The sequence below is a fragment of the Aspergillus fumigatus genome, chromosome 3 (assembly GCF_000002655.1).
Source record: "Aspergillus fumigatus Af293 chromosome 3, whole genome shotgun sequence".
NCBI classification, from domain to species: domain Eukaryota; kingdom Fungi; phylum Ascomycota; class Eurotiomycetes; order Eurotiales; family Aspergillaceae; genus Aspergillus; species Aspergillus fumigatus.
In genome coordinates, this window is record NC_007196.1 from 2,328,042 (window position 1) to 2,341,850 (window position 13,809).

The 13,809-nt window shown below is 53.8% G+C and overlaps 5 protein-coding genes across 5 annotated transcripts; all 5 read right to left on the reverse strand.

Moving 5' to 3' along the window:
- Positions 1-253: 253 nt before the first annotated feature.
- AFUA_3G09160 (extracellular proline-rich protein) lies at positions 254-2,628 on the reverse strand. Its single transcript, XM_077804385.1, has one exon. The coding sequence runs from the start codon at positions 1,049-1,051 to the stop codon at positions 476-478; it is 576 nt and encodes a 191-aa protein (XP_077659926.1). The 5' UTR covers positions 1,052-2,628; the 3' UTR covers positions 254-475.
- A 208-nt stretch (positions 2,629-2,836) lies between these two features.
- AFUA_3G09170 (putative MFS transporter) lies at positions 2,837-4,606 on the reverse strand (the record flags this gene model as incomplete). Its single annotated transcript, XM_749608.2, has 3 exons — positions 4,223-4,606; positions 4,039-4,175; positions 2,837-3,980 (listed from the first exon to the last, which is right to left on the reverse strand). The coding sequence occupies exons 1-3, from the start codon at positions 4,385-4,387 to the stop codon at positions 2,837-2,839; spliced, it is 1,446 nt and encodes a 481-aa protein (XP_754701.2). The 5' UTR covers positions 4,388-4,606.
- Positions 4,607-4,881: 275 nt separating this feature from the next.
- AFUA_3G09190 (aldo/keto reductase) lies at positions 4,882-6,182 on the reverse strand. The gene is made up of 6 exons (XM_749607.2): positions 5,954-6,182; positions 5,602-5,903; positions 5,463-5,547; positions 5,352-5,407; positions 5,162-5,307; positions 4,882-5,115 (listed from the first exon to the last, which is right to left on the reverse strand). Exons 1-6 carry the CDS (start codon positions 6,167-6,169, stop codon positions 4,946-4,948), a joined length of 975 nt encoding a protein of 324 aa, XP_754700.1. The 5' UTR covers positions 6,170-6,182; the 3' UTR covers positions 4,882-4,945.
- A 1,199-nt stretch (positions 6,183-7,381) lies between these two features.
- AFUA_3G09210 (endonuclease/exonuclease/phosphatase family protein) lies at positions 7,382-9,352 on the reverse strand (the record flags this gene model as incomplete). Its single annotated transcript, XM_749606.1, has 4 exons — positions 7,382-7,711; positions 7,759-8,204; positions 8,255-8,623; positions 8,677-9,352. The coding sequence occupies 4 exons, from the start codon at positions 9,350-9,352 to the stop codon at positions 7,382-7,384; spliced, it is 1,821 nt and encodes a 606-aa protein (XP_754699.1).
- Positions 9,353-9,754: 402 nt separating this feature from the next.
- AFUA_3G09220 (bifunctional cytochrome P450/NADPH--P450 reductase) lies at positions 9,755-13,331 on the reverse strand (the record flags this gene model as incomplete). Its single annotated transcript, XM_749605.1, has 5 exons — positions 9,755-11,319; positions 11,383-12,372; positions 12,421-12,861; positions 12,912-13,157; positions 13,211-13,331. The coding sequence occupies 5 exons, from the start codon at positions 13,329-13,331 to the stop codon at positions 9,755-9,757; spliced, it is 3,363 nt and encodes a 1,120-aa protein (XP_754698.1).
- Between the last annotated feature and the right edge of the window lie 478 nt (positions 13,332-13,809).

Here is a 13,809-nt window from a genome sequence, read left to right on the forward strand (position 1 = left end):
GGATTTTTGGCAGTGGTGCATGCGGGATGACTGAGTATATCCATAGCACTCGGCGATAGGTTGAATTACCTCCCCTAATCACCTGCTGGGTTCAAGCTGCGAATGCTGCATCACAGTCATATGGACTTCCTTCGACGACTTAACATTGGACTCTACTTTCTGGCCTCTCCTGAGTCTCCTCCAAGATAACACGGCTCCTTAACCTTACCCCAGTCTCCTTGCAAATACACTGCTCGCTATCTCAGGATATTTAATTGTTCCTGCAAAGAAGGTTGTATGTGGATTTGCAAAACTTCACTGCTTTCTAGTACACAAAACAAGAGTCTTTCTAGAACAGAAAAGGACAGCATATGCATAATTCCTCCGGTAGCCAATCCAGCAGCGTACCAAAAAGCGTCACAGTCTGCCTTGCCCCCTGTCTGTTTATCATCAATGCCTCCACTTTCCACTGTCGACCGGGGTTGCCGAAGCTCAATCAGCCCCTGAAGGGGAAGCCGGAAGGAGTTGCGCTGGGCGTAGGCGTTGGTGTGATGCTTGGGAAGCCTGGGAAGCCGCCGGTGGGGCTGCCTCCAGGAGGGAAGGAAGGAGTGCCAGTCGGCTTTGGCCATCCAGGGAAGCCACCAGTGGGCTTCGGCCATGGCCATGGCCACGGCCATCCGGGGAAGACGCCAGATGGCTTGGGGCGACTGTGATGAGCTTCCTCGCGCTTTTCGTAGTCGCCGCTACCGCCTAGGCCGGGGAAGCCGGGGAAACCGCCGGAGCCGGATCCAGTGGGGAAGCCGGATGGGATAGGGAATGGGAACCCAGTGGGCAAGCCGGACGGAATAGGGAACGGAAAATCAGTTGGAAAGCCGTGAGGTAGACCCGAAGGAATAGGGAACGGAAAGCCGCTAGGAGCGCCTGAAGGAATAGGGAATGGAAGACTGCCAGACCCAGTGCCAGAGCCACCAGCTGGGAAGGGGAATGGCAGGTCGGTCTCCCTGGCAGCAGGGGCGGGCAAGGCGAGGGCACAGCCCAAAAAGCCCAATGTTGCTGCAATGGAGAGCTTCATTTTGATGTATAACAGTGATGGTCTTGGAAGATAGAACGAATGGAGAAGTAGTCTTCAAATGAACGTCAAGCTTGCGTCAAGACAAAGCGGGCTTGGAGTCGAAGAATCAAAGGGAGACAATGCGTCTTTTTATAGACGAGCACTTCCCGCACAAACCATTGAAGAAATTGATCAACATAAGGACAGAGAAAGTTTATCCATACGTTTTCGAATCAGGACAAGAAACAAGCTGGCCAGGGCTTCGGATATAGGGTCCATGCCCGCTGCGAGACAGATTGACGGTCTGCTGTGGTGCTCACTAGTGGAGCCACCGTTGATGGCAACAACAAGAAGGGAGGTCCCCGACAAAGCTGGACGGCAATGTGCTGGCCTAGGTATCACCTCATATGGCATCATCACTCGGTAGATAGGTACCATTAGCCCCGAATGGGCGGCTCGATGATACATATTGTGAAACGCGGGCTGTTGCAGATGGCGGATATGGCTGAGACCCTGGCGAGTGGGCCAGTTGCGAGAAGAGTCGAGACTCGAGGCTCAAGATCATCCTTGGCCTCAAAATTCAGACTGATCAGCCTTTACATCTCGCAAACCATTGATGACCCCATCGGCACATTCATCCACAGGGTTCCGAAAAGGACGAAGCTCCAGTAATCCATACAAGAGGGTCAATGCCATGCCTCATCCCTGTTATTGAGTATGCCCATTTATCAGATGTGACGAATATCGTTTTGGGCTGGATCGCCGCTATTCTTGTTTCTCTGAAATCCACGGAATCAAGGCCCACAAGGGTTCCGACGCCCAACCACATCACTTGTGAGCGACTTTCTCCCGATCAGCACGACGTGAAGCGATGGACGGCAATAAACTTCATTCTTCCAGATCAGCCACAGTCGAGCCAGCCCGTTAGGGCCGGGCTCCTCGGAACGTCTCCGTAGTGTTGATCGGTTATTCAACATCCGGCGCGGCACTGGTGTGACAAGTCCAAGACGGCAAAGGATCGCCAGTTGGCGACGAATGCAAGAATTCGGTCCTTTCCTCGCCGCGCAAAAGAAATTCAGGTGCGAACGACGCAGTAGTGAGTGTGATGGCCATAATTGGTGGCAATCACGATGCCGTTCCCTGTTCCAGAGTGCCCTTTTTCATCTCAGATTGATGAAGGGCGATGATCACAGATGCCGAATAGGGTATTTGGCCCGACTGATGAGACAGATCTGGGCGTTACCTTCCACCTGTCAACAATTTGAGAGATAACCACCCAGAGGACACAGACACTGGTTCCCGGCTAAAATATTGTATTGTCGGCTCTGACGGAATGCGTTGAATTGCATTACTGTGGATGATCGTTGTGGATACTTCGCTGCTCAATCCAAGGACAAAGACAAATAGAAGAATTGATCGTTGAGGCCAGCAATCGTATATCCCAACAACTTTCGTTGGACTTCAATTGACTGAATGAGGATTTTCCAAGATCATTTCACCGGATTGTGATGTCTTGAAGTTGGAAGAGAGTGGCGATGAGTGAGGTTAGACCATTAGATATAAACCATCCTAATCACATGATACGGTTGAGCTCTACTCGACGGTGAATACAGATGTCTATATGACTGCAAAGTTACTGATAACTGAAGTACTGGTTATACTTTAGTCTCCAGATAAGTCTCACATCAGGCCTACGATCCGGTCTCTCCAGATAGTGAGCTTAACGGCTTCCACAGCTCCCCTAATCAGGATTATCAAGATGTACGGCAATGAAAGTAACTACTGTCCTCCAAATCTTGCAAACCGCTAATAAGCATAGAAATTGATCGCTTCCGAGTCCATAGCCCGAATGCGCCGGTTCGCCCGCATGAGAATCCACCGCATCACCCAAGCCGTCGCGATCACACCCGCTGAGAACCCAATGCTGCAGTACATGGCCTTGGAGAAACGCGGCGCATCCGCATCCGGCCACAGATAGGGCGTGTACACGCTCGCCAGATTCCCCAATGTATTGGTGATGGCGATGGCCACGGCCTTCTTCTCGTCGGTTTGCCCTAGCGTGGCTGCGGTCCAGGCGAGGTTGATATTGTTGACGCCGTAGGTTGCCCCCACGAAGAGAATCATGGCGAAGTAGCGGGCTGCGATGTTGAGGGTGCTGCAGGCGACGGCGAACCCAATAATCGCGAGCAGCTTGGAGATGGTGATGTGCCAGGTGCGTTCGTTGAAGTGGCCGGAGGACCAGGAGACGATGACGGAGGCGAATGTGGCCACGAGGTACGGAGGGCAGGTAAGGACGAGGGTGATGGTGGAGTTGAACCCGAGAGTTTTGACGACCGTTGGCATGAAGTTCTTGAAGCCGTTGGCGGACAGGTGGAGATTGCACTGGAGGGCAAACAGCCAGGTGCGGTAGTCGATGCATGCTTCGCGGAGACCCTTCCAAGGGCTCGTGCGGTTCTCTTTCTGCGTGGTGTCGCGGGCAATCCGGTCGTATGCCATTTGGCGCTCCTCTGGGCTCAGCCACCGGGTCTTCAGCGGCGAGTTGGGAAGCAGGAAGAACGCGGCAATGGCCACGGCGAACGTGGTTATGCCTTGGACGAGAAACAGCCATCTCCAGCCGGCCAGGCCGTGGACGCCGTCTAGTCCGGCAAAGATGCCCGCGGCGATGAGTCCGGAGAATGAACTTGCCAGCATATTTCCTGTGTATAGGATGGCCATGCGGGTGGTGGCTTCTTTGCGGTTATAGAACAGACTGATCATGAAGAGGGCCCCCGGGTAGAACGGGGCCTCGACGATCCCAAGCAAGAGGCGACATACAAGCATGCCGTGGTAGTCTTTGACAAGGCAGGTGAGGGTAGAGATAATTGCCCACACCATCATGAACCCGGCCATGTACCACGATGGCCGGACACGGTTGAGGAGCATGTTGGACGGGACCTGGCCTAAGAGGTAACTGGACCCGTCAACATTCGCCTCTTTCTTTGAGAGAGAGATATGAGAGATATGCCCACCCGACAAAGAGGATGCTTACGCAGGTGCTGTACTGCGTTCCCTGAAGATGCAGGTCTTTAGACAGGTTGTTGAGCTTGCCATTGACCATGGCGTTTCGGTCAAGGAAGTTGAGAAAGTACATCAGCCAGAGAATGGGCTGCTTCTGTCAGCAAGATCCGGTGGTATACTGACGCACAAACTGACCATCATGTACAGGTCAATCTTTCTCACAAGAGCAATCTCTCGGGGGTCGGTTTTGGCGGCGGAGCCAAACTTGTCATACTGAGGAGTCGGCTTCAACACCTCGTCACGGTGGTCGATGTGCTCGACCTGCCCTTCGGCTTTGGTACTCATAGTGGTAGTAGTCATCGAGTCCTGTCAATATCTGGCGATATGCCCCATGAAGAAGAGAGCATGGCATCTCCTGATCGCTTTTATACCTTTGTTCAAGCAGGTCTTGGCTCCCCCGCTGATCTGGGGTATGCATATCCCACGGGGGATCCAGAGTAGGCACATGGCCGATAGCATGCATATCCGGGGCCAAAAGAGGAACAATGGAATGCGGGGATGCCAAGGGCTTATACGGGTGCTGTCAAGCCAGTAGACATTGATATCAAGGAGATCCAAAGTGCGTAATGGTTATCCGAAGTCATATCCGTGTGCATCCATATCCGTCGGAAAAGAGACAGCAATCGTCACAACTCAAAAATAGAGGTTATCGGAGAAATTATTCCTAGTTTATTGTTGTGATATTTGATTGGAGCAATCTTGCCAACCATATCCCAGTAAGCTAAAAGGTGTATTGGCTGTCCAGTAACCGCAGAGCCAGATACTGGAGATGTAATGGTGAATGGGAAGAACTGTGACACATTGACTGAATGTATTCACTCACTGAGACACATCATCTATCGAGTAGTCTATTCATAATCACTTTGCCTGCATCTTCTGCTGTCTAGCCCACTCCAACGCACTCTGCCTGGCCGATTCCTCGCCCACTTCACCAAAGATATCGACTCCCAGTCTAGCCGGGAAATTCATCCGCAGGTGGCGGTCCAACGCCTGGATTCTCTCGAATGCATGTTCGGGTAAGACGAACACTATCTTGTTAGTGGTGTACCTTCATTGAGTCCGGTCCACACTTACCCTCGAGATTACTTTTGATTCTCTCCGCGGTCACTGACTTGGGCACGACCGATGTCCCGCGCTGAATGGCCCAGCTGATCAGCACCTGCGCGGGCGTTTTGCCTAGCTCTTTGGCCACCTGAATGACGGTTGGATCATGGACAGCCCTGGGTCGTTAGCTGGGAGCATTGTGTGGTTGTCGAATACTCACCGAGGGATGTTGTAGATATTGTTCCCGAGAGGCGAGTAAGCGGTGATGACGATTCCCTACTCCGTCAGCAATGTACACTCCATGCTTTGCGGCATGCAGACACAGACACACCTGTTGCGTGGACCACTCGAGCAAATCCCTCTGCTGGAGATAGGGGTGCGCTTCGATCTGGTTGACAGCGGGTGGAATACGAGCCCTACGCACCTGCAATCAGCTCCTTCATCTCGCGACAAAGTTACGGAAAACATACGTAGTCATCAACTCCTCAATCCGCTGCCGAGTGAAATTGCTCACTCCAATGGAGCGCACCTTCCCCTTGTCCACGAGCTTCTCCATCGCAGCCCAGGTATCCTTGAGCGGAACGTCGATGACATCGACCAGCCCGGTTTCAGCATCCACAGGCTGATTCGTTGATGTCGAGTACCGAAACGAAACCGGCCAATGGATCAGGTAGAGATTGATATAGTCGACTTGGAGATCGCGGAGTGTTTGATCGAGCGCCCCCTCGACGTGTTCGGGTTCGTGGTGTGTGTTCCATAATTTACTGGTGATCTAGCAATTGCAGTCAGCGCAGTCAGGAGGAATTGAGACGGTCCCCATACAAAGATCTCTTCTCGGGGAACACCGGATAATTTGATTCCCTCTCCGACTTCCTTCTCATTGCCGTAGACGGCTGCAGCGTCAATGTGACGGTATCCAGCTTTCAAAGCTGTGCAGACGGCCTCTTTGACCTCGTTGGGCTTGGACTGCCATGTTCCCAGGCCAATGGCTGGGATGCTGTCGCCTGTTTTGAGGGGATAGGATGTAGGTAGGGCCATTTTACTTTTTTCCACGACTCACAAAAGGGTGGCTTTGAGGCGATGGGAGGGGATTATATAGTAGGTAATATCCGATGGAGATGGTGCTTTTCCGGAGTGAAATCCGAGGGGTTTCCGGCCGGATTCTCATGGATTAACATTAGGAGGATTAACATACATGACGCTGCACTATCATTCTAAGGTACTGGTTAGAAACAATTGTTTGAATGCATCAAAGCGCAGCGTGGTCGGACGACTGACTGTGCGAGATCAGACATGCTTCACCCCAATATGACAGAGGGCTCACTCTGGCCGACAGTCCCATGCAAGAATCAGCCATGGTCTTCACAGCCTGATTGGCTCCTGTATCTAATCGATATGTGATGTCTTATAAAGCATTGCTTGTGTAGTATACAGACACGCACTAGTTACCAAACGTCGTCTCAGAACAGTGTAGATGGAGACGGAGTGTATCAACGCCAACAGCGACAGACCTGGTTTCCGATGATCCACCCGATGTAGGTGCAAGTGTATGGATCGAAAGTAGATACTATAGCTTCATGAGATGGATCCCCGATCTCTCAGGCATAACGTACTCTGCGTCTCTCAATGTACTGATCTTTGACTGGATAGCAAAGTATCACAGAGAACAAAGCGAAGGATGTACAATTCTCCGGCGCATCAACGCCCCTGCAAACCCTCAACACCAACCAGGCAAGCAGACCAGATAGCAAGAGCAAGAGCGAGAGCGCCAATCCACCGCCCCACAGCAGTACAACCCTCGACGAGATGACCTCCACGCCGAAGCGTCTATACCGTGAGCATCTGGAGACCCTGCAGACTTCCCTGGCGTCGCCTCCAACGGGCGGTCCGGCGGGCAACTACCATACGTTTGAGTTCTTGCGGGTTACGCAGAATGAGAAGGGGCCGACGCTGGCGTGGGAGGAGCACCAGTATACCTGTGCAATGCGGGGTGGGTGTTGCAGTCTTCCTCTGCGGGAACGGTGTATTCCGTTGGCTAATGGAAAGAGGAAGCAGGGAGGTGTGTATGGGCATTGCACGGCGAAGCGTCTCTGCTGTAATCTGTTTTATGGGTGCTATAAGCCTGATTCTCAGTTGCCGGAGATTGATCCTGCTTTGCTTAAGGGTGTTGGATGATCCTGTACCAAAACAATAAAAGTATTAAAACATACTGCACATTGCTCTTGCTGTACAGGTGAAAGGTGAGGTGAACTAGCTACACACGTTCAGCAACGCCACCGTAGGATCATGGTCGCTTGCCTGGTCGTCGAACGAAACCCAGGTGTTGACATGCAGATGGTGCATCTGCGCTCCTGTTGCCAGCGCCGGGCTCACAAACATGTGGTCCAGCTGTTGGCAGTTCATATCGTACAGATACGTGTACCGCTCCGTGGCTGCAATCCCAGCGACCTCGTCGAGATCCTCCAACCCAGATTCAGCCAGGAACGTTTCAAGCGGCTGTGCAAAGGTGAACTCGTTAAAGTCGCCGGAAACAATGATCTTGGCGGTGGAGTCTTCGGCTAGGATGGACGATGTAAATTCCTTCTGACGTTAGTACCGCTCAAGGATTGAGAACGAGGACAACGTACAGCAACGAGCTTGGCCTGCGCCTCGCGTGTGGCAACGCCTCCGTTGACTGGCGGCCGGGCATCGCCCTCAATTGACGATCCACCGCCCTTACTGGTGAAGTGCACATTCACCGTGAAGAACTTGTTCTTGCCGTCGAGCGTTTCCCAGGCTGCGGCTAGCGGCTTGCGACTGTTGAGCCACGCGTTGTTGGACGGGTCGATCAGGCCAGGGTTATACTTGAGTTCGGGGCCGGGGAGGACCTCATTGGCATCGGTGTTGGAGCCAGGGTTGGCGTCACGCAGGCGAATCACAGACGGATCGTACAGGTAGGCGACGCGGATATTCCCGCCTGGCTGGCCGCCGTCTTCCTTGTTGACCGGGGCAATATCGACAAACGAGTACCGGATGCCGCCTTGGTCGGCGATGGACTGCACGAGGGTCGAGAGCGTCTTGTTGGCGGATACCACTGGCGCATGCATTAGCCGATGGCCACAGTCAGCCTGAGAGGAAGCATACCGCCGTCATCAGTCGGCCCGTCATCATCCTGGATTTCTTGCAGAAAGACCAGCGTCGGACTCTTCAGGTACTGCGCAATATGCTGCGCGATCTTGGGCAGCGTCGTCGAGTTGGGAGCCAGGTTGTTGACATTGTACGAGCCAACCGTCACACCACCGCATGTTCCAGCAGACTCCAAATCTGTAGGAGCAGCAGCCGTCGTGTTTGACCCCGTAACAGTCAAGGCTGTCAGGGGCAGCAGCACATAGTACCCGTACGCCGTCGTGATCACGCCTGTGATATCCCCAACCAAATCCCCCAGCTTGGTATCAGTAGGATTTTTACTACCATCCAGCGGCGACCCAACAATGACAGCCTCGGGGTTCGAGTCTAGGTACGTTCATCAGCCTCGTCTAAACATCCTGACGAACATGCATGCATACCCTTCTCCCGCATCGTCAACCCACCCCTCTCATTCTCCCCACTTACCTTCCAATCCCCACGCACCCACGTATCACCGTACGAATTCGGCCTCGCAATCGCCCTTACGTTCGACACCCTCACCAACTCCCCGCTCAGACTCTCCCAAAAGTCCATCCCGTACGTCCCCGGCCGCAGCACTGGATTCGTCTTGCTGACTGTGCTCACATTATTCGGCACAGCAAGCACATCCCCGCCGTCCAGCACGGAGAACTGCTCCGTCGGAGGGGCCCGGCCGCCCTTGCCGACCACCACGGGCACGACGGCATTCCCGCGCGAGACGACGGAGATGGCAGATGGCGAGGTGAGTTCCGTTAGATACACGTATGAGGCCGAGGAGCGGTACTCGGAGACTTTCCCCGAAAGGGAGATGATGTCGCCGACGGAGACTTTGGAGACAGCGGTGCTGCCGTAGACGTAGATGGATTCCGAGGTGGCGTCGTCGTCGTCTGGGGTTGTTGACCGTAGGTAAAAGCCAGAGGGGCCTTTGGCTGTTACCAGGCCTTGGATATTGGAGACGGTTTCGCCGGCGTAGGGCGAGAGGTATTTGTTTCCATTGATTCGGCTGATGGTGAGGGCAGAGATTGAGGATACAAGCGCCGAGACGCAGAGGAAGAGGGAGGTTGCTTTTGTCTTCATTTTATTGAATGGCACAGAAGTCGCTTCCTTGTGGAAAGATTGTGGAGGATGGAGGCTGGAGACTGGCGCATGTTTTATACTCGGAATCGTGAGGGGTCAATTACCTCGGTGCAGTCCGGAGCAGTTGTCTTGGATACAGATAAGAATCGCGACTGTCGTCAGGGGAGAGGTAGATTAATTTCAACATGATAAATATCCCGGCCATCTGCACCAGTAACAGTTGCTGATCAAGTCCACGTTTGTAGAGCCAAGCTGCAGCCAAGCACGCTAAATGAGGCCTGCAACATCACCCCGTCTACAGCATGTTCACGGGGATAGGATTGAGAGAGACTGGTGGGACCTGAAGCTCATTCCGAGTCTAGCAAGTGATACGACTGGCAGAATTGTGGCTGATATCCATCGCTAAGTAAATACATCCGTTGCATATCGCTCCTTTGTCCTCAGATTATCCAGGAACTGCTCCGCCGCAGCATCCTCGTCCTCCTCTGCAGGGACTTCCTCGCCACGCTCCCGCGCCGCCTGTCGCAATTGGCGTCTTCGCTCCAGGTAAATGTCCTTGCAGGCCTGGCGCACCCCGTTCCCTACGCCCGTGCTGCCACACACATAGATCCGAGCGCCCTGGTCAAACAGACTGACCAATTCTTCACGGTCCTCCAGCATCAGATCCTGCACATGACGGCCCTTGGACCCGTCCTCGGGCCGGCTGTACGCCCACCTCACGTCCACAGCGCCAAGTTGAGCCCACTCGGCAAGCTCAGTGGCGTGGATGTCATCCTTGCCCTTGGTCCGGCAGCCCACGTACAGGATAGCTTTGGCGGGCTGTTCAACCTCGGGAAGCTGGCCATCAGCTCCGACCGAGCTGCGTCTGCCCCGGATCTTCTCGGCGCGGTCCATGATAAACCCGCGGAAGGGCGCAAGTCCGCTTCCCGCGCACGCCATAATCATTGGCGCCTTCAGATCCATCGGCGGCTTGAAGCCGGAATGAGACGGCCGCACGGCGATGTGGGCACGCTCGCCCGGCTTCAGCTCGGACAAATAGGTGGAGGCGACTCCCATGTACTGCTCAGCTTCCGCTCGCTCGGCCGGTGGCAACGATGCCGCCGCCAGAGCCGGCGCATTGAGCACAGAAAACGTAATCGAGCATTCTGAGGGATCCGCCAGGGGAGAAGAAGAGATGGAGTATTGACGCACCCGCATGGGTGGGAGCATGGCCAGGAAATCGCCAACAGGCAGCTTGATTGAAGGGTACCGGATCAGCAAATCCAACGGACTCATCCGTTTCTTGACGATTTCCTCGGTGAATCGGGTGGGGCTGGATGCCAGATAGCGTAGCTCAGCTTGCGCGTCGGCGTCGGTGATGGCGGCGTCTGCCAGTGCGGTCAGGTCGCGTTTAGAGGCCGGCTGCGAGAGTTCCACATAGGTGGAGAGGAGTTCAAAAGCCGAGATGGGCGTGTCAAGGGGAATCGAGGTGGAGCCTTTGGGGGCCTGGCTCGGTTTGCGGATTGTGAGCATGGCATCCCAGGGAAGATCGAAACGCCGAATGGCCCGGCGAACGACGCTGGTCGGGTTTACAGGCAACACAGCCAAGTAATCCCCGCATCGGTAGCTCATATCCGAAGGCAGCTTGAATCGAATCATTCTCTTAGCCGGGACGTCGGGTGCTGAAAGCAACTGGTTGTCGATCACGAGCCCCTCCTGGAGCTGAAGACCAAGGGTCGAGGCGCGCATTCCCGTGCTGACTTCTACTTGGAGACTGGACGACGGCTTCGGCTCGTCCGACTTTCCACCTCCAAACTTGGATGTGATTGCAGGCCAGAAGGTGGACTCGCCCCACGAGTCAAAGTCGGTGAACATGTCCGAGTTGGCGGCATCGGCTAGTCCAAGATCACACAACCGATTTCCTCCATGCTCCGCGACGAGCTGATTGACTGCTTTGGGGATGCGATGGAAGGTAGCCTGCCAATCGTCTACCTAAACTTAGCAACTGTATAGTTCAAGTCATGCCCTGAAGAGGAAGACAGGTAACTCACGATGACCACAGCCAAACACGGCATAATTAACACCCTCGAGCTCATTTTCCTTCAAGGCGCTGAGCCATTCGAAAAAGTGAGCAGCGTTGTCGGGCGGTTGACCTTCGTATGATGCCGTAATGAACACCACTGGTTCGTCTTTCGGAACATTCTGCATGGCGGAATCCAGAGATTGGACGTCGGCAGCAAATCCATACCCCACGGCATCGTCGGCCAATCTACGTGCAAACGTCTCACACGTTCCTGTGTTGCTTCCAAAGAAGATGTGCATCGGCTTGAGCTGACCCGCCGGAGGAGTGGCTTGCTTGCGAACCCTGCTCGCGGCTCCCGAGCTCTCAGGCGGCGCACGGTCCGCGCTGCCGCTCAGGGCGATGCCGAGTTTGGTAGCATCCAGTCCATGCCTCAGAGTTGCTCTCATATGAAAGTCCTTCGGTTTGATGGTGAGCGTCTGCTTTATATGAAGATTGTAGCTGGGATCGTCCATCTGAAAATTAAAATTCTGCAGCAGGATAGCCACTACCAGCAAAGCTTCCTGCCAGGCGAAAGGGCGGCCGATGCAGGCACGCATCCCGTTGCCGAACGGCTTCCAGGCATTCTTGGGAAGCTTCTCAAAGTTCTCGTCCAGCATTCGCTCCGGCTTGAACTCTTCTGCATCGGGCCCATAGACCTGGGGGTCGCGGTGCAGTTTGTCCAGGATGATCACAATGGGCTCATCCTTGTTCAAAACATATTTACCACCTCCCAGGGTAACGGGGTCCTCCTTGTTTTTCTCGGGGTGGGCATGTACAGCAATCAGAGGGGCTGTAGACCTCAGACGCAGCGTCTCCCGCATCACAGCATTGAGATACGGCAACCTGGACATATCCTCCACAGTGATCTTCCGCCGTCCAACAACAGAGTCAACCTCTTCTTGCGCTTTCTTGTATGCATTGGGGGTTTTCAGCAGGTAGTAGAATAGGAAGGAGAGCAGGCCGGAGGTCGTTTCGTGGCCTAGTATCGTGAGCTAGAGCGTTAGAAGTAAATTGGTACAGGACATACCAGCAATCAGGAATGTAATCATGTTGTCAATGATCGACTCATCGGTCAAGCCCTTGCCAGTCTTGGGGTCACGCCCCAAGATCAGCGCATTCAAAAGATCCTTCTTATCCTCGGGATTCTTCCTCCGCGCTTCGACCAATTCCTGTGCTAGGTTCCGTAGAAAGGCAATGTCGTCCCAATACTTGGAATTCTCACTCGTGGGCAGATTGTTGAGCAGCGCGGGTCGACGAGCCCGGTCACCGGATCCCTGCAACAGGCCCACCATTGCCTCGACAAAAGGATGCATCTCTTCGTGGTAGAAAGAATTGAAACGGGTTCCCATCGCGCAAAGGGCAATGGTGTCCAAGGTCAACCGGGTGAAATCGTCGGTTACCATGATTGGAACGGTCGGTCCATGTCGCGCCCATTTCATGACGAGTTGCGTCGCGATATCGTACATTTCTGATTGTCATGTCAGAGAAGCGAACGTCACGGCTGATCAGGCACCATACCGTCAAACATGCCTCGAATGGACAGAGGTCCAAAGGCCGGCACGAGCACACGATGGGCAATCGCCCAGTTTTCCTCCCCGGGGAAATTGGCCGTGAACAACCCATCGTGAACGCCGTTTCGAATCTGATTCAACCCCGCCGTGACGACCTTGGTGAATCGCTCTTCGTCACAGACCTCATCGACGAGTTCGTGCGTGCTGACGAATACTCTGGACCAGCCAAACGTTGTCAGTCGGTAGATGGGGCCTTGTGCGTATTAGCTGGAGGGGAATCGGGAAAGTTTAGCAATGACGACGTACCATATTGATCGGCCATCAGATTGATACTTCTCAGAGGCACCTCTTGCTCGATATCATAAATGTTTCCCAGCAGAGGCACTCCTCTCGGCCCTGGAATGGGGACCGTTTTCGACTCGCTCATGGTGCGTGAGGTATCACAAAAACTTCAGAATCATGGGGTAAACTGTAACTTCATTGATAGTCTCAGATCTGATGAAACTCCTATACAAGCTGGTTTGGAAAATCGTTAAAAGTCAAGACATGGTGGCGCAAAGAGGGGTTCGAAGGATTTAAATCCCTCTCAACTGCAGGCATTGCTGGCAATCGATGACCGCACGTGAGACTTGGATGCATCAGACAAAACAGCTCCCTATGCTTTTAGAACCAAAGTACCGAGGAAGACAGGCACCATTTTGATATGGTTATGTCATAGACTTTTGTGTCAAGGGTTTAGGTGGGTCGAGGTTATGACCACAAAGATCGCATAAGCAGTATAATTTCTCAGCATTGAGTACTCTGTAGTATCCCAAAGGGATCCTGGGCCTCCCCGTCGGTGGAAAATCGACCGTTGCTGCGAGGACTAATGATGGATACGGATATGTCCACGAGTCCACAGACCA

Coding starts and splice junctions, on each gene's coding strand:
- AFUA_3G09190 (XM_749607.2), bottom strand. CDS start 6,169: ATGGCCCTACCTACATCCTATCCCCTCAAAACAGGCGACAGCATCCCA. Junction 5,408..5,462: donor TCGAGTGGTCCACGCAACAG/GTGTGTCTGTGT, acceptor CTGACGGAGTAG/GGAATCGTCATCACCGCTTA. Junction 5,116..5,161: donor AATCAAAAGTAATCTCGAGG/GTAAGTGTGGAC, acceptor CTAACAAGATAG/TGTTCGTCTTACCCGAACAT.
- AFUA_3G09160 (XM_077804385.1), bottom strand. CDS start 1,051: ATGAAGCTCTCCATTGCAGCAACATTGGGCTTTTTGGGCTGTGCCCTC.